Source organism: Vanacampus margaritifer, chromosome 15, assembly GCF_051991255.1.
Source record: "Vanacampus margaritifer isolate UIUO_Vmar chromosome 15, RoL_Vmar_1.0, whole genome shotgun sequence".
Classification (NCBI taxonomy): Eukaryota; Metazoa; Chordata; class Actinopteri; order Syngnathiformes; family Syngnathidae; genus Vanacampus; species Vanacampus margaritifer.
Genome location: NC_135446.1, coordinates 14,560,113 through 14,581,406, shown reverse-complemented (window position 1 = coordinate 14,581,406; position 21,294 = coordinate 14,560,113). Strand labels below are relative to the sequence as shown.

Sequence of the window (21,294 nt, the reverse complement as noted above, 5' to 3'; positions counted from 1 at the left end):
AATATATGTTTAGTTTTGCTTCTGTGCGCTATGTTGTGGTTGTAGATTTCAATTTGTCAAAGAATTTGGGGGCGGGGGGATTTCCACTCACGGCAATTCTTTATAGGCAAGGAAACAGCGCCCTCTTGTGTCATGTGGCGGTGCAATATACAGTTGTGCTTTCTTGCGAGCCAATGATAAATTTTTCAATTTAATATTCAGTAGTTAAAAGTTTTTCTTGTTTGTAATTGCAAATTTAATCTAGTAATATAATCACTATGGTAATTTTTGCCCACCCTAATGTAAATGTGAATAGAAATCACAAAATGTAGCCAGTTGCAAAACATAACTATGGTACAAACTTGTTATAAAGTATTTCAGTGCAAATACTTTGAAATGTACACATCAAACAGCTGAGACAAAAGCACACAAAAAACCACACATTAGTTGTAAAACTTTTTATTTTTCCCAAGTCAAAAACAACAGAGAACACAATGAGATTGTGAAATTATTTTTATACATCGGCACATTTACTTCCTTCATTCCTCTGCATGAAACCCTGTCCTGCCCTTGGACACTCATTCGTACAAGCTAATGTTTCTGAACAGACCAAACGGTGCCTGACAAGGCAAGTGTAGTGGACACAAGTTTACCAAGTGCAAAAAACAAACAAAAAAAAAACCACTTGTCATCCTTTTTTTTTTTTTTGCGGGGAGAAGCAACATTGTGTGCCGGTTACATTTATTCTTACATAGGACTCCCTGTCACAACTGACAGAATCCACAATGCAGACACAGCTAAGAAAAATAACATTGGATGAAGACCGGAAAAGGTAAGCAAGTCAACCACTTTCAATGAACTAGACAATATCTGGAAAAACAGTCATATTGAAGCCAACTATCTTGTGGCTGGTTAATCAAAACAAACATGAGAAGAGAACCTATGTTGACCATGTAGGGTCACAACTTTGGAGACATAAGGTGAACATCTCTTAATCCATATGAACTTGAGTAACCAATAGCAAATGAGGGAGAAAAAAAAAACACAAACAAGAATCATATTCACACGGAATAGTAGTTTCAACCTTCTTTCTTAAATACATGGAATAGTCAAAATAATTTGAACTGGAAATATTTCAACCTAACAGTTGGATTAACATGTATTACCCCACATGCAAATGATGCCCAAAGCACCGCCTATTTCTTCATAACTTCAAAATTAAAGACAAAAAAATAATTCCCCAGCCCTAAAGGAATAACATTGTCTTTTTTTTTGCCTTCAAGATGCCAGAAGTTGGGAGGCTGCTGGTGGCTGGTTAAGACATCATTCAGTCTTTGGGGTGCAGAGGACAAAGCAGGGAGGACACATCGTGCCAACTATGCCATAAACAGGAAAAAAAAAAAAAGGGGCGGGTCGTGATTTAAGGGGAACCGTTCCTCCCTTTATCGCCAGAGCAAATTACAATCCTTGTTCTGAAAAAGCTTTTGGCAAAATGTTTGCCTTTTCAGAATAGCTTTACGCCCAACATTTCAGAGGCCGAATGCAGTGAACTATAAAGTTAAAAGGGGAAAAAAATAATAATTCCTTGTCGGCCTTTGGATTTTGCCTGGTGGGGGAACATTTATAAAACTGAAAAAGGCAGCCTTCCCCCCCCCCCCCCCCCCCCGCCTTTCAGGCAAAGCAGTTTGTCTTTCAAATGATAGCTTTAACTTATTTGGGGAAGCGAACATAGAACAAACTGGTCAGATGGTCAAAAAGGCGACGGGCTTCCAGGCGCCGCTCGCCCTCAGCCCCTTCCTCTCCGCAGCCCCTCAGTTATTCTCCTCGTCGCTGTCGTCGGGGCTGATGGCCGGGCTGTAGGTGGGCGAGGTGGGGCTGTATCCGGGTGAGGTGGGGCTGTATGTGGAGCCTTTGGGGCTAGTTGGCGAGTACGTGGGCGACGTTGGCGAGTACTTGGGCGAAGTCGGCGAGTATGTCGGCGAGGTGGGGGAGTATTTGGGGCTGGTGGGCGTGTAAGTTGGGGAGGTGGGGGAGTAGGTGGGCGAGGTGGGGCTGTATTTGGGTGTCGTTGGAGAATAGGTAGGGGATGTTGGGGAGTACTTGGGCGAGGTGGGGGAGTACTTGGGGGACGTTGGGGAGTACTTGGGCGAGGTGGGGGTGTACTCTGGCGAGCTGGGACTGTACGAGGGGGAGGTCGGGGTGTATTTGGGTGAGGTGGGCGAGTAGGAGGGGGAGCTGGGGCTGTATGAGGGGGAGCTGGGCGTATAGGTGGGGGACTGCGGGGTGTAACGCGGGCTGGAGGGCGAGTAGGATGGTGAAGTTGGAGAGTACGAGGGGGAGGTGGGGGAGTAGTTGGGGCTGGTCGGTGTGTAGTTGGGTGAGGTCGGGGAGTAGGAGGGGGACGTGGGAGAGTAGGAGGGGGACGTCGGGGAGTAGCTGGGCGAGGTGGGCGTGTAGTTGGGCGACGTGGGGCTGTAGCTAGGGCTTGTCGGCGAATAGGAGGGAGAGGTGGGGGAGTAAGACGGCGAGGTGGGGGAGTAAGACGGCGAGGTGGGGGAGTAAGACGGCGAGGTAGGGGAGTAAGAAGGAGAGGTGGGGGAGTAGCTTGGCGACGTCGGGCTGTAGCTGGGTGAAGTGGGACTGTAGCTGGGCGACGTCGGCGAGTAGGAGGGAGATGTTGGGGAGTACGACGGCGAGGTGGGGGAATAGGAGGGGGACGTCGGGGAGTACGAAGGCGACGTGGGGGAGTATGAGGGAGACGTGGGGGAGTAACTAGGCGACGTGGGGGAGTAGGAGGGAGATGTCGGGCTGTAATTGGGGCTGGTGGGGGAATAAGAGGGCGACGTCGGGGAATAGGAAGGCGATGTTGGCGAGTAGCCTGGGCTCTGCGGGGTGTAGCCACCAGGGGAGCGGGGCTCGTAGGCGGGCGACGTGGGCGAATAGTTGGGTGACATGGCGCCGCCTGGAAAGGAAACGTACATTCACCTTAATGTCATCCTGAGCTCATTACAAGGCTAACTTTAAAGTTCCACTAACCCGGAGATGGGATGTACGGGCTGGCGGGTCCGGGAGATCCGGGTGAGCCAGGAGTGGGCGACCAAGCCGGGGAATAACCCGGAGAGAAGCCACTGGCGTCTGACGCTGCACTCGGGGAGAATCCTGCTGCCCCGGGGGTCATGCCGCTTCCTGGAGGAGAAATGGAAGGTCACAAGATATAGAAACTGGTGCTAGCAAATGTGCGTGTTGAAAAATACATGTGGTGGAAGCGACCGCTCACCAACACTGGGAGACCAGGCGCCATGGGCCGGTGTTGCTCCAGTGTTCCAAGGGGTCATGGCAGGGGAGCGGCCACTCATGGGACTCGGCACGGAGCCAAAAAACATTCCAGTGGCTAAAAGTAAAACAGAGCAGTCAGAAATGTATCACAAAAGCAATGAAACCCTCCCGAGCTCCTCTCCACTTACGTCCGGCGACGCTGATGCCGGGTATGTTTGTTGGGATCTCCATGCCGTGCTTGCACTTTTCCGCATCCAGAAGCAGGTCAAAGCAGCCCGTTCCGGCGGGAGCCAGTTGGCCGAGCATGATGTTCTCAGACACGCCCTTCATCGGATCGCTTTCTCCGTGAGACGACGCCTCCATCAACACGTCCACCTGGACGAAGAAGGGGAGGACGGGAGTTCAACTCCTATTCTTTGTGAGAGTTTAGCGTTCATGAAAAACCCAAGCCGCCCTCTCACCGTCTCCTCGAACGAACACTTCATGAGCGGCCCCGTGTCCTGCCGGTTGATGCCGTGACGAGTGATGGCCATCAAGTGGCCGCGGCATGTCATGGTGTCGCACAGCAGGGCCAAGTGACGGTAGTTGACGTAGGAGCCGTCGAAGGAGATGACGTGGTACAACTCCCGCTCCAGCGCCTTTCGCACGGCTTCGATTCCGAGCACCTGCATTAGAGCGGGACACGTTTTCCGCCGTTACAAATTGCAGCATTTAAAAATTGCATTCTACTACACCGCAATGTCGATTCAAATTTGATTGATCGCTCGGCCCCCACCGTGAAGATCTCCACAATGTCGTTGGACGTGGTCCTGACTGGATCGACGTCCTTCTCGCTCAGGACCCTCATGAGGCTGACGCCGTCCGTCTCGAGGATCCACTCCTGCAGCGCCTTGAACTCGCCGTCCTCGGTGATGATGATCTTCTTCTTGTTGTCCGTCTGGGGCAGGTGCATGTACACCTTGCTGATCTGCTCGATGCCTTGAAGTGTCATGTCCGTCAGCATGTTGGACTCGATGCACCTCAGGAAAACGTCGTCGTCCATTTTGTCCACGACTTCCTCGTCCTGGCCAAGAAAGTCATTTGAGGTTAATATTGCGACTTGAGAGTAACTTCTGTCCAGGAGATTATTGCTCACCTCTTGGAACTTGTTCTCGTCGCTCTTCATGATTCGGATTCGCAAAACCAGCTTCTCTGCGTTGTCGTCATTGAAGATGCAGTTCAGGTCGTCTCCGAAACCTTTGGGAGCGCGAGCGGCAGGTGTTAAAAGCACGCCGCCCCCTTTGTCAAAACATCGCTGCTGAATGCGCAGCCGCACCTGCGTTGATCTTCTCCGCGATCTGCTCCATGGTCAACTTGCGATCGGTCATGTGCTTGCGGTCCAGCTCAATGCGCAGCAGCCACGGGGAAATGCGCGTCACGTCAAAATCCGGCATCTCGTAGTAGACATTCACCCACTCCTGGTCCTCGGCCACCACCGTGTTTTGGGGATTGGGGTCGTAGTAGATGGCAGTATTGGCAGTCACCTGAAACAAAATGTTATTTATGGAGGGTCAGTTCTGCAGACACTAAATTGGGAATAATGGAGAGAGAAAAAAAACGGCCCAACAGATAAAGATTATTTTTTTTAAGGCCAATGCAGATTCTGATATTTGGTAGAATAAACTTCGGATAACTGATTAACTCATTCACTGCCATTGACGACTATAGATGTAAAAAAGTATTTCTATTAGTCTAACATTTTTTTTCCATTTCATAATTTTTTTATGAAAACCTAGAATTTTTTTATTGTATATTTATAACAGATATAAAATTATCATGTGATTAATTACGATTAAATGCCCCTTATTTATATATATATATCTTTTTTTTTTAATTAGGCTCGTCGGGCGATTAAACATTTTTTGTAAATAATCACATGACTTCACTAGTTAACGGTTAATCTGTTTTAAATTTACAACAAAAAAATAATTCCTAGGTTTTCATACTCTTGTTAGCAAAAGTGGATTTTTTTTTTTTTAAACTAATAGGAATAGTTCAAATGAATTTTTTACGTCTATAGCTGTCAATAGCAGTGAATGAGTTAATTACAAAATACGGAAGTACCCAAAAAAAAAAAAAAAAAACTTTTTCATGTATCCAACAGTGGTTGGATATCACCGGAGTGACTCAGTGAGAAATACATTTTGCTGACCTTTCTGAGTGTGGTGTGCTCCAGGCGACAGAGGATGTCTTTGGCTCTCTCGGCATCCCTGGCGGCCTGGCCCAGCAGGAACACCGTCAGCGAGGGCGTTTTGGGCTTCTTGGAAATGTTGATCAACTCCTTCAGACGGGGCACGCCGAGCGTCACGTTTTTGGCCGACACGCCGGCGTAGTGGAATGTGTTCAAGGTCATCTGGGTGGCGGGTTCCCCGAGAGACTGAGCAGCCAGAGCGCCAACCATTTCACCCGGATGGGCCTGGGTGGAAAGAAAGGCGACGCGCGATGAACGACTAGACTCGTAAGGGATCCGCCGCCGCCGCGCAATGCTGAACTCACGATAGAATGGTTGAACTTGGTCTCGATCTCTCCCAGCAGCCAGTCGAAAGCCTCGGTGGAGAGACGGAACTCCTCCGTCATGCGCTTGGAGCAGAGTGTGGAGCGCAGGTGGATGTTGAAGAGAAGAGTGGCGTTCTCCTGGGCCTGCCTGCTTAGCCGGTCTTCGCCGTTCACAATGACCAGCTTCTTACTCAGCTCGTGGACACCTGAAGAAGTCTCGAGTAAGTCTCAAGTCTTAACCTTGACATTTCAACTAAGTCATTTCATCTTGGGCAAGTCCAGTCATGTCGCAATGACGTGTCGTGAATACAAAACTATTTTCCGACAAACCTTCAACAACCCTAATTGGATTGAGGTCTGTCGGGGTTCGAGGGTTTATGCGGAAGATCTTCTGAGCGTTCCAAATCATTCTCGCCAGGTTGCACGGTAACACCACCTGTAGGGGAGGAGGGGAATTGCAGCGAGTGAGTCGCTGAAACAATGAGAGCGGATGAAAACGTGGCGGCGGGGATGGGGCGCACCTTACTGTCGCCGGTCGGGAAAATAGTTCGGAGGTTCTCCCTGTCCTCCTTCATCTTCTCAAACTCCCTCTCCAGTGTGCCTTGCACGTGGGCGTTGGTCATCACATCTTTCACAACATCCTCTTGTAGCGTTCGCCTCAGCGCTCTCTCGTTGGTGCAGTCAAACTTGAACCTAAAAAGACGGGACAAGTTCACTGACAAGGTCCGCTCGTATTAAATTAACTCCGTGAGAACACATGGATATAAGCCATACTTCTTCTCAAAGGCTTTATTCGATGGTTTGAGTGTCGCCATATTTTGGAACTCGACATTCTCTCCCGCCAGGCCGTCCTCGCCATAACGCAGCTGCACCACCTGGTTAATGGAATTTCGCACCGTGCCGTCGTATTTGACCATCACAGACTCCATGGACTTGATCAGACGTCGCTGGATGTAACCTAGAAGAGTGCCACAGATATTTGATGTTTCTGCAGTTACCGATAGGGTTGAATGATTCTGAAAAATAATCTATAATTGTGCCCCCCCCCCCCTCTTAATATAGCAATTTCGATTTAAAACGCTTTTATTTTTTTCAAGGTCTTCTTTCAATGTGTTTACAAGCAATACATTAATCTGTGTTATTATAAACAATATTAGATTAAATGCAGATGAACCATGAATTTATACGCAAGTTTATTTATCTACCTTCAATTAGTGTTAACTTATTTAAAGATGGAAATAGAGTCCTTTGACCAAACAAGTGTGGCGTAAACATAAATCAGTGAGTCAGAAATCAGATTACGACAGTATTCCAAATCTGTGGCTTTATCGCTTCCAACGTTTCATGTTTTATGAAACGATATGTAAACATGTGGGCTGCACTTTTAAGAACCGATTTTATCTACGGGGTTCCTGCATCTTAAGGCAAATTAAATTTAGGACTACAAGACTTTTAAATAGCCAGGGTTTCCCTAGCCTGGCAAGCCACACCCACTTTCTTGAAAAAGAAAGTTGGTCTGGACAGGCGTCCTTAAGACAGCGATAACATAATGGAAAAAATATCTGCCTCAAATAAAAAACAAATATCAAAATTTATAGAAACATGGTCTACGTATATAGAATTTTTTAACCTAATTCCGGTTACTTAATTCTGTCTGTTAGCGAGAGCCACTACATCGTGATAACTTACATTGATGTTTCTGCATTTGGCAATTTATTATTATATTATATTATTAGTATGGGATTTTTTTTAATGGGCTTTAGGTGAACTGATGAATACACACACGCTCGCACGCACACACACACACACACGCACGCACATACACATACATACAAAAAAATATATATATATATATGTGTATGCGTATATATATGTATATATATTTTAAAAAATATATATTAATTTTTTTTTTAATTAACTTGTTTGTTTTTAAAAAAAAAAAAAGATAAAAAAAAGGAGAGCAATGATGATGTCAAATCGAATGAACAATACTGAGCTCTCCTGAAAAAAAAAAAAAAAAAAAAAGACAGCGATAACAGGCCGGCCAATCAAATTTGTCTATTTGCGTGACGTCATCTTCATGAGCAACGTCACTCTTCAAGTTTTTCCCGCAACGACGACATAGGTCATTCACTACTCTCTTTGGCTAGCAGCCATGTTGGATTTTTACTCCGTCTCCGCAAAAAAAAAAAAAGACTGAGTGCTTTATAGGCCCGGTGGCCCACCAGGCTTTTCTTATCGGCTTACCAGTCTCAGCTGTTTTGACGGCTGTGTCGATAAGACCCTCTCTGCCTCCCATCGCGTGGAAGAAGAACTCAGTCGGCGTCAGGCCAGCCAGGTAGGAGTTCTCTACGAAGCCTCTGCTCTCTGGGCCGTAATCGTCTTTGATGAAGTGAGGCAGCGTGCGGTGTTTGAAGCCAAATGGGATTCGTTTACCCTCCACGTTCTGCTGTCCCACCACAGCAATAACCTAAGAGAACAGATCATATTGAGTTTGTGGGATGGGGATTCAAGCCTTTCATCACCTGTCATGGCGGCGTCATCTCTACCTGCGAGATGTTAATCTTTGAGCCCTTGGACCCGGCCACCACCATGGACTTGAAGTTATTGTATTCAGACAGAGACTTCTGAGCCGAGGAACCCGTTTTGTCACGGGCGTCGTTGAGGATACGATTGACCTGGTTCTCAAAGGTCTGCCTCAGCGTGTTGCCGGGGGTCGGCTCCAGCTCGTTGTTGTGGGCCTTCTCAATGACCTGGCAGGCAGATTTAAAAAATTAAACCTTTGTTCAAGGTGATTAGATGTTATATAACATCTGCGAAATGCTTCACGCTTACTTCTATCACATCCTGTTTGGCCTTCTTGATCGTGTTTTGGATGTCAAGGTAAGTCTTGGCATCAGCGATGGAGTCGCCGATACCGATGGAATGACCTAAGGGGGGGGGAAAAAAATGATTTAGTTGATCATTCTTTGAAAGTTGCAACTGTGTCCTTTTCAGCCTTGCCTTCAATGAGTAGCCAGTTGTTGACCACAGTCTGGATGTTGGAGTAGAAAAGCCTGGTGACGTCATGTCCCATCTCCAGGTAGGAAATGTGGACGAGGGAACCAGCTGACGTTCCCAGAGACTTCTTACACAGGATGCCCATTATCAACTCGCCGTTTTCCACTATAACCTAAAAAGGCAAACACTCAAAACGTAAGGTTTCTTGCAAAAGCTTTTCACTTTGACTTGTGAATTAAGGACTCCAAATTTACCTTGGTGTCACCGGGTGAGATGTGTTTATAAGGACCGCTGTCTTCTTCATCCGGGTGGGTGCTGTGCGTGCGGATGACATTGATGTGCCCGGGAATGATCAGGCTGAAGATTTGCTTGCCGGTCCACAGCGGGCGGGGTTTGAGGATGGCCGGCTGGGGCACCTTCCCATCCCAGGTGGAGAGGAACATGAGGAGGTTCATGACTTCGCCCTGTGATGGAGGAGGAACATGATTATCTTAAAACGGCAAACTCAAAACGAAACGTTAGTCCGGCGCCCCGACTCCGCACCCGCTCTAAGAAGACGTCCCTCTTGGTGAATTTGCGCACGGCTGTCAGGGTGTCCTGCACGATTCCCATGACGGGCCTGTTGGACTGGGGCGTGACGATCATACGCGGCACCATGGCCAGCTCTTGAATCTCGGCTCTCGTCTCGAGGGATTGCGGCAGGTGGAGGTTCATCTCGTCCCCGTCAAAATCGGCATTATATGGGGTGGTGACACTAGCGGGGGGAAGTTAATCCAACTTTTTTTTAATACCAATTGTGTAGCAAAGCATCATCATATGATTTTTTTTCTGTAGAACATATGGGTCATCATATATTTGAAAATATCACTGATACCTTAGGTTGAGTCGAAATGTGGACCAAGGCAGAATTCGAACCCTGTGCCCCATCATAGACATTTTATGCAGTGTGGGCTGTCTGTTAAAGATGATGATGTCGCCGTCACACATGTGTCTTTCCACCTAAGAGAAGAAGGCATTCAGTCAGTCAACGGTGATAAAAAAATTTTTTTTTTAACCCTTCTCAAAGAAATAGGGATGACTTGAATCTCACCTTGTAGCCAATCTGCAAATGAAGGTCACTTGGTTTGGGGTGAAATCGCAAGTCAATTCTGTCTCCATTATCGCGGATGATGTATTTGGCTCCAGGGTACTGGCTGTTGCCTCGTCGCACGAGCTCTTGCAGTCTAACAAAAAGTGCAAAAAAACAAGGAGGAATTATTTTTCCACAATTGGATGTTGTCCAACTGGAAAATGTTTCTCCTACCTGTCATTGTTAAAAGGAGTGACAATTTCCGGGAAAGTCATATTGGCAGCAATAGATCGCGGGACGCCCACTTGGTCAATTTGGAGATTTGGATCCGGGGTGATGACGGTTCGCGCTGAGAAATCGACACGTTTGCCCATCAGGTTGCCTCGGACTCTGCCTTCCTTGCCCTTTAGACGTTGTTTGATAGATTTGAGAGGGCGGCCAGACTTTTGCATTGCCTGAGAGCGGTTGGACAAAAATGTGACAAGGTTTACAATTTGTACGGTCCAATGACAAGTTTGGGAAGGTACGCAAATGAGGCGCAAACATACTCTGGGCAGGCCCGGCAGTTCATTGTCCACCATGGTAGCCACGTGAAACTGGAGCAACTTGACGTCCTCTGCGATGACGTGAGCTGCGGCGCCACTTTGCTCGTTTCGCCTCAGCTGATTGTTGATTTTGACAATGTCGGCCAACTTGTGGGTCAAGTCATCCTGTAGAACGGAACATAATCTGATAATTAAGTAAACAGTATATTTTAAGTTTAACATTAATACACTTGCCTAGACATTGTCAATAAAGTAAAAAAATATATATATGCTTTTACAAATTAATTGAATTTTTAAGGCCCTTTTTTATTAGCAGTATTTTAAACGCGTTACGTGCAGTCTCACCTGGTTCCGAGCGGAGCCCTGCATGACTACAGCAGGCCTGACAGCCAGAGGCGGCACCGGCAGCACGGTGACGATCATCCATTCCGGTCGCGCAAACTTGGGGTCCATGCCCAAGATGATGTCTTCCTCATCAGAGATGCGTTTAAAGACTTCGTGCACGCGCTCGGGGCTCAGCAGGATCTTCTTCTCCTGCGAATCCTCATTCACGTGCTTCCATTCCGCGTACAGCTCCAGGCCGGAGCGTCTGATGCGAGGCTGGTAGCGCCCGCAGCCACCATGTCCCTGCATAGTTTTGTTATCGTTAGGGAAATTTGCAATTTTTAAAAAATATATGAATAGACTTATTATGTACAGCGTGTCAGTACTTATAGCATCTTTGCCATACCTTCTCCTTTGTAATGTCCTCCTCTGTCTCCTGCTGCTCCATCCCGAATTTGTTGTCCATCTCCTCTCCTCCTTCACAGATATTTTTGCCTTTGCACAGCTCATACACGTGCGTCAAGCGCTTCCTGGGTTGCCCTTTGGATTTGATCAGGATATCTTTGATCTTTGGATTGTTCTGTAGATAGACATAGTTGTTTTTTTTACAAATTGACAACAGATTCCCACTCAAGTAATATTAGAATGTGACAATGTTTAAGCATCTTACCGAATCCACGAGTAGCTTGGAACAAAAGAAGCAGACGCAACGCATGACCTTCATTATTTTGGAAATGAAGCCGACGTGGAAGACAGGCTTTGCCAGTTCAATATGTCCAAAGTGTCCCGGGCATTCAGTCATGTTGCCTGAAAAGGAGCAAATTCAATGTCAGACAAATGTCCTACACACAAAGTTGCGACGCAGTTACTGTATATTGTACCTGCACACGTCTGACATTTTCCACTTCGCTCGATGACCCCTTGTCTCGGGTCCATAAGGCCACCAAGTTTCGGACGACCACCTTCTGTAGTTTCAGGGTATTTGATACCCCCCTCGGTAACCGACATTCGTTTCTAAAAGAGACATGTAGAATCAGCGCCACAGCTTCATAAGCCGTCAATAAAAGCTTGGGAGCTAATTACAAGCATTGCTTAACCTCCATCCATCATTGTGCAACCTTAGTCACATGTAGGCATTTTTCCAACTAATAATTTGGTACTTATTGCATAAACATTATGTACTTGGTGCAAACAATCTGAGGGCAAGAAAAAAAAAAGCAATAACTGTAATTTTTCCAATGTATTTTTATTTATCAGTATTGGTATTACTCCATTCATTACCACGCGACGACAAGAAAAAAAGAGCAGTAAACATTTCACGTACTGTGATCATTTGTGGCAAAAAAACAAACAAAAACAATTGTAAGAAATCACGTGAATATTTTTGACTGAAAGTGGTGTGCTTAAAGTTTGTAAACTTCCTCGAACATGCTCGTTAGCTCGAGCCCAAGCCTGGAAACAGCGAGCTAGGCTAGGCTAACGGCTAGCATTGTTCACTGCAACTCGAGCCTTTGCCACAAATGTCAAAACTACAACATCAGTCGCGAAATCAGGGAAGTCGTGTGTATGATTTGTAAATGCAGAAATACAAATCTCCCCCGTTCCCCCCGACAGAAGACCTACAAGCTCATCAGGGCTGATGATGCCGAACTGAACTCTCTTGATCGTGCGCAAGGGGCATGCGCTGTCGCCGGAGGGCGGTCCGTGCATCCTGTCTATTCAAAAGACGCGTCCTTCCTCGACACGTCGCTTTGTGAGCAGGAACAGCCTGTAAGTATTCACCACGGTCCCGAGCAGGCCACCAACGGTGACCGGAAAGTCTCCGGTGGCGGTATCCCAGGGACCTCTGTTGTCAATCGCCTTTTAAAAACGATTTAAACGTGCTTTTAGTCGGGATAGGAGACGACTAACGACCCCCTTTCCCTTTTCCGATCTACGTGGTGGTGCGCTCAAAGCGCTTCTGAGCTGTAGAACGCCCAACGAGCCGTTATATAGACTGTGTGCCTGCTACGGGGTTCCACAGTCAAGAAAGCAGGGTCTGACACTCCAGTGGGTGGGACATTCCAAGCTGTAAGAGAACGTTCATTGGTCGCACAAGTGACTTGTATGAATAAATTATTTTGTCTTACGTAGAGCCAATGAATACGCACGGTTAGTTTCCCAGCCAATCACAATAAAAGGCGGGCGTTGGTATGCTCAAAAACTCTTTTTATTGGCCAACTCACTACCGATTATGCAGCCCTACGTATGGCAAACGTTGGAATGTGCGAATGGTAAATGCGCTTCTCCCGATTGGTGCATTTTTTCGTTAATATCAAGTAGGAAGAAATGATTGTCCAATCACGTTAAAGATTGATGCCTTCTAATAATAATTTTAACAAAACACACCCCGTTTCCGATTTTTGCCGAGGATAGCCGATGTGGGATTCTTCCCTCCAAGCAAAACTAAAAAAAAGTCTGTTTCCCGGTTCGTCTCGCTGTGGGTGAGCCTGGGCGCTAAGAAAGGAGGCTCAGAGTTGAGGCCCGTTAAAATAGTGTGATTAAACACACACTTATTGTCGAATCACAGTGTATTGTTACAACAAAACACCGTGTATTGGACTCTTTGTTTTCATTTTTTTCCCTCAACGTCGACGTTTTGGATTTTCATCATCGACCCTTTGGAATCCGTGGGACTTTGTCGAAAGCCTCGGACTCGCCTGATTGCGAAGGCCGGACGCTGCATTGGACAGGCGGCATGCTGAGTAGGAAAATCCGGGGAAGCCTTCGGTGTTGGCTATTTGTTGTCACGTCGCTGTTTTTGACTACTAATGTTGAAATGTTGATCATTTTGTTTATAACACTCAAGACCGTACTCAACTGTTTTTTCTACCCTTTTAACTATTTTTTAAACGACTGAGTTGGTCGCAGGCCTACGTTTTGAAAACAGTTCTCGACGGTGAAGAAACTAACTTGGCCAGCAAAATGTCCGATGCTCTCATTTTAAACTTTTAATCGCCTTACTGGAATTCTTGTATAACATGTAAGTATAGTGTTAATCGTAAGTATTTGAACTAACTAGTTCAAATACTATTGAGTGATGGCCTCAAGGCGATTACATTGTTAGCTTGGACCTCTAATATTCTAATGCTTTTTAGGCCATTTGGGCTTTTCTTGATAACCACTTTTGCTGCGAAAATGTTTTTTAACCGTTACGTTCGGAGCTTAGTCGTCCTCATCACCGTTAGCTTCGCGACTCTACTACACGTTTCATTTGTCGTCATTACTCTTTCGATTGGATTCGCATTGTGTTGTTTTCACCGCGTTTGAGTGACTAAACTCGTCATAACACGTTTAAAGGACGACATCGTGTTATTATTTAACCGAGGGGCTTAGGTGATTTCGACGAGAGCTGAGTTTTAGCTTAGCTGTGGGCACAACATGGCGGAGTTAGCCGACAGACTGAAGGGAAAATGGAGCCCGGGGGATAACGTCGTTGTTAATGCCCCGGCTAAAAAGCTGCGCATTTAAAATACATTAATTCACAATGTGTAATTCGCATGTACAGTATATTTAGAATATGTCGAACGAACAAGGTGTGACGAAGACGCTGTTGGGCCTGTATTTAGAAGAGTCGAGAATTGTTGTCGAATACAGAAGCCATTTTGCTAACCGACTATTGTTATTCATTGCATATTTGTCCACTGCTGTAGCAAGACGTGCCCGCTACTAATTTACAGGTTACAGGCACGATTGACCAAAAGTAGGTAGAAATGTTTCATTTATTTCTATTTACAGTGTAGTTGTCACTCATACGTTCTAACACATTTTCCACTTTAAAGATACCAATTTTAAAGAGGAAAGCAAGTAGGTCCAGAAGCCTGTAGAAAATCGAAGTCAAATCATCTCCAAGTGTGTAACTAAAAAATATTAACAGTTTTGCGTAGGATTATTCTCATAAATACTTGAAAAAACCTTTACTGCACAATGCGACGCACGAGCACCATACAACTCCACAAGGTTTACTGAGATGAACTCTTAATTTATCCCACTGTCAAGCAAAAGAGTTCCAAAGTAGGAGGTTAAAGTATGCTATCAAGTTTCAACTTGAATTATTAGTAGTATTTCAAATCAGAGAAAAAAAAAAGGCTTCAAGTCAAGTGTTAGCGTTTCAAATTAAGGTTTTGAGCCAGGTTAAGGGTGGCTTGTCGGGGTTTGCATTGTATGGCAGAAGTTAGGGTTTAGTATCAGTTTCAAATAATGATTTGTTAGAGAAGTAGGTAATATATATTATTTTAATATGTGCATTAAACATTTAAACAATGTTAATGTTCAACGGCAACAACAAAATGTCATAAATCTTCCTCATTTTCTGTTTGAATAAAGACACTTGAACCAGCATAACTTGTTTGTAATTTTTTGGAAGCTTTTTTTGTTGCTACAATTGTTTGGTAATTTTGCTGACAATGTACAGGTGGGCTACGTTTGACTTTTGTAGCAGGTGCAGCAGGGTGAGATCATCGAGCAATGGCACACCGAATGACCACAGTAATGCCATTATTACAATTGCACTTGTGCATTACAATAAATAGTTCAATGTCGTAAATACAGACAAGGGTTTCTAGCCTGAGTTATGGTTTATAGTTGGGATTTGAATAAAGGCTTCCAGCCCCTTCACTCCTTAATTGATCCTTTTCATACCATCCTTCCCTCAATTCATCCTTTTTTTTAATATCATTTGTTTCCCTTCTTTCATTACTAGTTATATATTACATAGATACTTGATGATTATTAAGTCTGATAAGGTAATGCCCACCCTGTATCCATCAAAAAAATGGCTGTGTAGTCACTACAAAAAAGCACCCTATTGGCGTAATAGCGCCCCCGCGTGTCTATTTTTCCAAATAACCACAGCAATACCCAGCTGTTACGCAATACGAATGACCAAAGCGGAAATGGGCGGTGCTCAAGAGTTCAAACTTGCGCCCTCTGCTGTTCCAATAAGGTTGTTGCACGAAGGCGGACATTGGAAGTAAAATGCGCTCTTTTAATGCCATTTTGTGACGTAAAGGTACGCTGAAGTAGTTCCAGTTTGCTGCTTACGCGAAGGTAAAGCTGCAACCCCGTCCTCTGTGATAAAGGGTACGTCGCACACACGCACGAACGTCGCGTGTACACGACAACGTGGTGCTGTATTCATGTGCGTCACTGTGTATAAATGTCCGAGTAGCAGCGTTTTTAGTCGTCGTGAAGTAATCGTGTAAACGGACTGATATTATTATTGTTTTACAATACAAATAGCCGTAAATCGTCATAACTCATGTGAGAAGTGCGAATGCGCGTAACGACGGGGCACATTCCCAGTATGACATTAGCGTGTTGAAAGATGACCTTTGAAACATCAAATTTAGATAGACAAATCAATAACGAGGGGGGCGGATAAAAGGGAAAGTATCTCAATAAATAGAGCTCAAGAGACTTTTTGTTGGTTTTCTTGATTGTTTATGTTGTTGTTGGAAGCTACTTTGTGACTAGGCCTCTTGACCAAAGTCAGCTAGGAAAAGACCGCTGCTTTCTTTTGACCCCAATTAGGACATGTGAAATAGAAATGGATGTTTTTCCTGTTTAATTTCTAACACATCATGATGTGTTTCATGTTAAAAGTGAGTGACTATCATGGGAGGCAGTGCTCACTCTTTCAACCCTCCATCCATCCCCTTTCCGGGCCCAGACCTGGTCCAGACTGTCCTATTCCACAAGTGTTTATTTTAGGTGACGTCATCCCAGGGCCGCTGCCATCTGTCATCCAGTCTTCCTTTTTATCACCTACGTGCCTCTTCATACCCTCTTCCAAAGGTTCATCAATTAAAAGCATTCTTTCCGAATGGCGTCATTCGCTGGAAGGAAGGTCTTGTGTGCCTTTTCGGCCCGTCTGAGACTGTGTCACTTAAACTGCCAGTTTGTGTCAAAATAAGTCTTCCGTTTGACACATTGGTAGATATTTATGTCAAAGGGTTACAAATACAAATTTATCTTGCTGCCACTAACAACACGACTGCAATTAGAGAGAAGCTACTTAAAGCAGAGTCAGTGTTGGCAACTCAGCAATTTGGTTACAATTTTTATTTTTGCAACTACTTGGAAAAAAAAACGTTTAATCACTGCATCACTCACAGCTCGAAAACCTTTGAAAAATAGTTGGGGAAGATTACATAACCACAGACGTTTGCTTTTGAGAAGTATAAAGGCTTTAAAGGGCTGATGTGGGTGTTTGGTGTCACATTCTACCATACAAAATCAAGTAAGATGGTGTGTTTTTTTTATTCATTAGCTACAAATGCACGAAACCATCCCATCTCTTAACACAATATGTAACGAAATACTGCACTTTTTACGAAAACTTGACGGACAGAAGCAGCCTAATAAAAGCCCACCATTCATTCCTATGGTACCTAGGAAGCATCACTTCCTTTATTTGTTTCTTTTATTTAGTGACACGGCAGCTTTTTTTTTTTAAATACAGTTTTTAAAAAAGTACCATACATTTGTTAACTATAGTTGAGTTGTTTTAATACATTTACATAAAATATGTTTAAGGTGGCGCTTGTTTCTAGTATCGGATATATATGTATATATTTTATTTTTCCGTTGGATTGGTTATTGGGATTTTATTATGTCATGTCAGAATCGAAATACTAGTTCAAACTGTGCATAATGTTACAGTGGTTAACAATAAATGTACTTTTTAGGAAGAAAACCGCCTCATTTTTTGATGAACACTTGGGCCTAATGTGTTACTTTATTTTAATATTGGTCTTTATGGTGGTACTTGGACAGTCAAGTATTTTTTTAGGTGCTGTATGTCATTTTAAGCGTAAAAAGCACTGGTTTATTGAATGACTTTTTGTTGTTGTCGTCCCAGAGGGCACCGACAAAAACAAAACAAAAACAAAAAAAGACCGCAGCCTCAAAAGTACAGGCTGTCTCGAAACAGGAAGTACACGCCGCCACTTCCTCCCGAAGCAAAACAAACCGTATGCTTATCGGAGAATTATGCGCCCCCTCCCTCCCCTTCGCGGCGTGTCCTCGAGAATGGCGCACATACGCCGCGCGCTTTCCCTTTTCCTCACTAGCGCCGCCGCCATGTCCTATCTCTTCGCCCCCCCCCACGCCCCGCCCCTTCTCTCTCTTTGCCAGCATGCCCAAGTAGCTGCCTGGAGATGAAGGAGCTAATTAATTTGATTTAGGCAGTGGAAAAAGCAGCTGCTCCCCCCACCCCCCCACACACACTTTATTTTCCACCTATCCTTCCCAGTCTCCTTTGGCAACATGCACACACTCAGTCCCCTCTTCGTCTCCTGCGTTCGATTCCTTGCGCTTTCACAACCGCGTTTGAGCGCTCGTGTTCTGTGCGACGATTGTGCGGCGTCGGTCATTTGACACGCCTCTCCAGGTTTATTAGAAATCCGCGACAACTGTTGGGCGGCCTCGTTAAAAACCCTCGCGGGTGCTTGACATCTAATTAGAGGCTTCCTGTGTTGTTTTTTTGCAGGTCAGGCCCACCATCTTCAGCGTCCGGCATGCAAACTCCTCAAGTGATGCCAAGAAAGGTGAGAATTTTCATTTTGTGCTGGAAGGAACTCTCCATCCATTCTTGGCACTTTGTCCTAGTTTCGACAGTCTCAAATCTCAAATTGCTCTAATTACTGTTTTTGAGCTCAGACCAAAGCTCTATTGATTAGAAAAGTACTGCTATGGCGCCATCTTGTGTTAGATCGGTGCCAAGGAACTAAGTTCAAGTTAGTTGAGGAGTAGTGCTTTGACGCCATCTTGCGGCATCTGTAGGCCCTTTTTCCAATATCAGGGTGCGTCAAATATTTTCTATGAATAGCAGGGGAAAACTATAAATAATTTGAATTGTAAATATACCACCACCAAGGATCCACAAACGAATGAACTTTAATACAATTTCAAACATATACAATATGTCGACGCGTGGTCTTTCATATAGTAACTTCTCTTTTGCTTCTCCCTGAGTCTGACTTACAAAGCTTGTCAGGTCACTTCAACGTATTTCTTTTGCACCAAGATGCCACAAGTGGGTGCCAAAGCCCCGTTTATTAGAAAAGTAGGACTACTTTTTTTTTTTTTTTTTTTTTATCCATTTCAACACTACCTCCCCCTCAAAATTTTAGGACCCGACTGATTGCTCGTCTGATTTAATCAGCCATTTAGATCTTTTTTTAAAATTGTTAACATGATATCATAGATAATAACACACAGGAAGAAAAACAATCTTATTTAACACAGTCAATTGGTATGCCTTCAATTCATATTTTTGCTGTTGAAAGAGTTAAGGAAACAAAAAAGTCAGCCAATTAATCGGGTATCGCAACCTTATCGTTCGGGCCCTACAAAACACACCCAAAAAATATTTTTTTAAATGTGGTTTTAATACAAAAAAATTGCACTCAGTAGTATTGTACTGTATTAAAACACTGGTTAAATGTTGTGACATTTGCTGCTGCCATCTAGTGGTGAGGGTTTGAAACACTTTTTTTTTTTTTATCCAGTTTTTTAAAAAAGTACCATACATTTGTTAACTATAGTTGAATTGTTTTAATACATTTACATACAATATGTTTAAGGACAATATAGAGCAATGTTTATGTAATTGTAAGCCTAGTAATCACTAATAATAAATATTACATGGGTAGAGCCTCACCTTACAAGAGGCTAACATGTTTCTCCACCATCTTCTTGCTACGGATGCCCAAAGGACAACTTCGCAAACGTAGTTAGCCCTGGTGGCGCTTGTTTCTAGTGTGTGTGTAGGTGAGGGTTTGAAACACTCAACAGGGCAAACGTGAATATTGAAAAATATCATTTTTGAAGTTGTTTTCCAACCAGTGCATTGTAAACTGGACTTTGAAAAGTTAAAAAAAAAAAAAGAAAAAGAAAGAAAGAATGAATGGATATTATATATTAATGACTACAGCTGAAGCAATAAAAGAAAAAAAAAACACACAAATCTGTGTGTGTGTCCAAGCGTCAACATTTGCTTTCCGCATCCTCGCATTTTTTGTGGCGCGGCGGCCGCAAAACAGCTGCCTCGGCCCCTTGAAGGAAAGCGCTGACATTCGAGGCCTTTCAAAGTTTTTGGTTCCTCCCACTTGTGAAGTGCGTCCAAGTCAGCTGGATAGCAGGTTAGTCATCCCCTCTCGAGGTCACCGAGGATGTGTGCTGACACTCGGCTCTTCTTTGCTTCTACACCCAGACATATTCGCAGCCTGCGCTCGGGAGGGGAAAACATGTTGATTCATTGCGTCATTTGGAATCGTTTTTTTTTTTTGTTTGTTTGTTGGGTGAAACCGGCTAAGGCAGCTCTGAACTGGCGAGCCTGCGCTTGTGGGAAAGCGATTGTGAGTCACTTGATTGACTTTATTGTAGCAGAACGGGCGGTATGCATCAAATGCATTACATTTGAACAGTTCTGGGTTCGAATCTTGACTTTTCGTGGAGTTTCTCGGTTCGCTCCGGCTTCGTCCGACTGAATTCTCTATATTGTCATTATAGAAATTGACATTACAGAAGAATTGGATGGATTGTTTGACTGTATTAGAGGCCAAGCGATAATATGGATTTAGTGAGGCCAGTGTTGATTCCGATATTTGGCAGAAAGAAATAAAAGAGGATGGATTATTATTGTTGGCCCAGCAAACAAATGATACACAGTACTCAATGAGCAACTATTAAAATGTTGACTAAAAGCACATTTCTATTCCTAATTGATTTGAATGGAAGACACAAAACATTCTTATTGTAAGCCAATGGCGTCAGACTGCTAAAATTGGGCCAGATGTGTTTACACGCTGTGCTATTTTTATATTATCTCTCTTCAGCCTTGATTTTTTTTTTTTTTTTTTTTTATAAACTCTCTCTCACTCTACACTGGCCTTCACATGGAGAAAAAGCTTTGACCTCCAAAGTGACCTTGTCACACATGATGTCATATAATTATGAATATGCCACTTCATATACCGTAAACTAGCGGGCACCATAAAAGGACAACATTTCTCCGTAATTTAAAATAGTTTCCAAATGTCTGTGACATGCTTTCATATAAAATGATCGCACTCTTTAAACTATGGCCTGACACACTTGGATTTTTTTTGAGACAGATGCAGATTCTGATAAATCCAATGATTAATTACAAAAATTATATCATGAATAAAATAATCATCATAGTTATTATATATATTTTTTTATAATGTGTTAACATGTAAAAAACAACAACATAATTTTAGTTAATACTGGCCAAAAATATCAAATCAGGCCCTGCCTTAAGCACTCTATTTTTGTCGTGCTGAAATTAGCCTTTTTTGAGGATGTGTCCGTAAATACTGCTTTTTTTTGTGTGTGTTTATAAAGAAACTGAAGTATACGAGAACCCCCGCAAAGACAGCACAGATGATGTTTTTCCATTGTGTTCGGCAGCACTTCATTGGACGAGCTGCCGAATTGTCAACGCCATGCAGCTCTGCTTACCTTTTGACTATGTCATAATAGTATCAGACAATTCAGTCA

At 44.1% G+C, this 21,294-nt stretch overlaps 1 protein-coding gene across 1 annotated transcript; it reads right to left on the bottom strand.

Moving 5' to 3' along the window:
• Window positions 1-422: 422 nt before the first annotated feature.
• Window positions 423-12,704, bottom strand: polr2a (RNA polymerase II subunit A). Its single transcript, XM_077543559.1, has 28 exons — window positions 12,352-12,704; window positions 11,610-11,742; window positions 11,399-11,535; window positions 11,135-11,308; window positions 10,750-11,031; window positions 10,408-10,569; window positions 10,094-10,314; window positions 9,881-10,013; window positions 9,665-9,789; window positions 9,334-9,544; window positions 9,045-9,254; window positions 8,794-8,962; window positions 8,626-8,720; window positions 8,340-8,543; window positions 8,038-8,260; window positions 6,565-6,748; window positions 6,312-6,483; window positions 6,121-6,226; window positions 5,791-5,996; window positions 5,447-5,710; window positions 4,571-4,778; window positions 4,391-4,491; window positions 4,031-4,318; window positions 3,717-3,920; window positions 3,444-3,630; window positions 3,257-3,370; window positions 3,016-3,165; window positions 423-2,941 (listed from the first exon to the last, which is right to left on the bottom strand). The coding sequence occupies exons 1-28, from the start codon at window positions 12,436-12,438 to the stop codon at window positions 1,791-1,793; spliced, it is 5,901 nt and encodes a 1,966-aa protein (XP_077399685.1). The 5' UTR covers window positions 12,439-12,704; the 3' UTR covers window positions 423-1,790.
• Window positions 12,705-21,294: the final 8,590 nt, after the last annotated feature.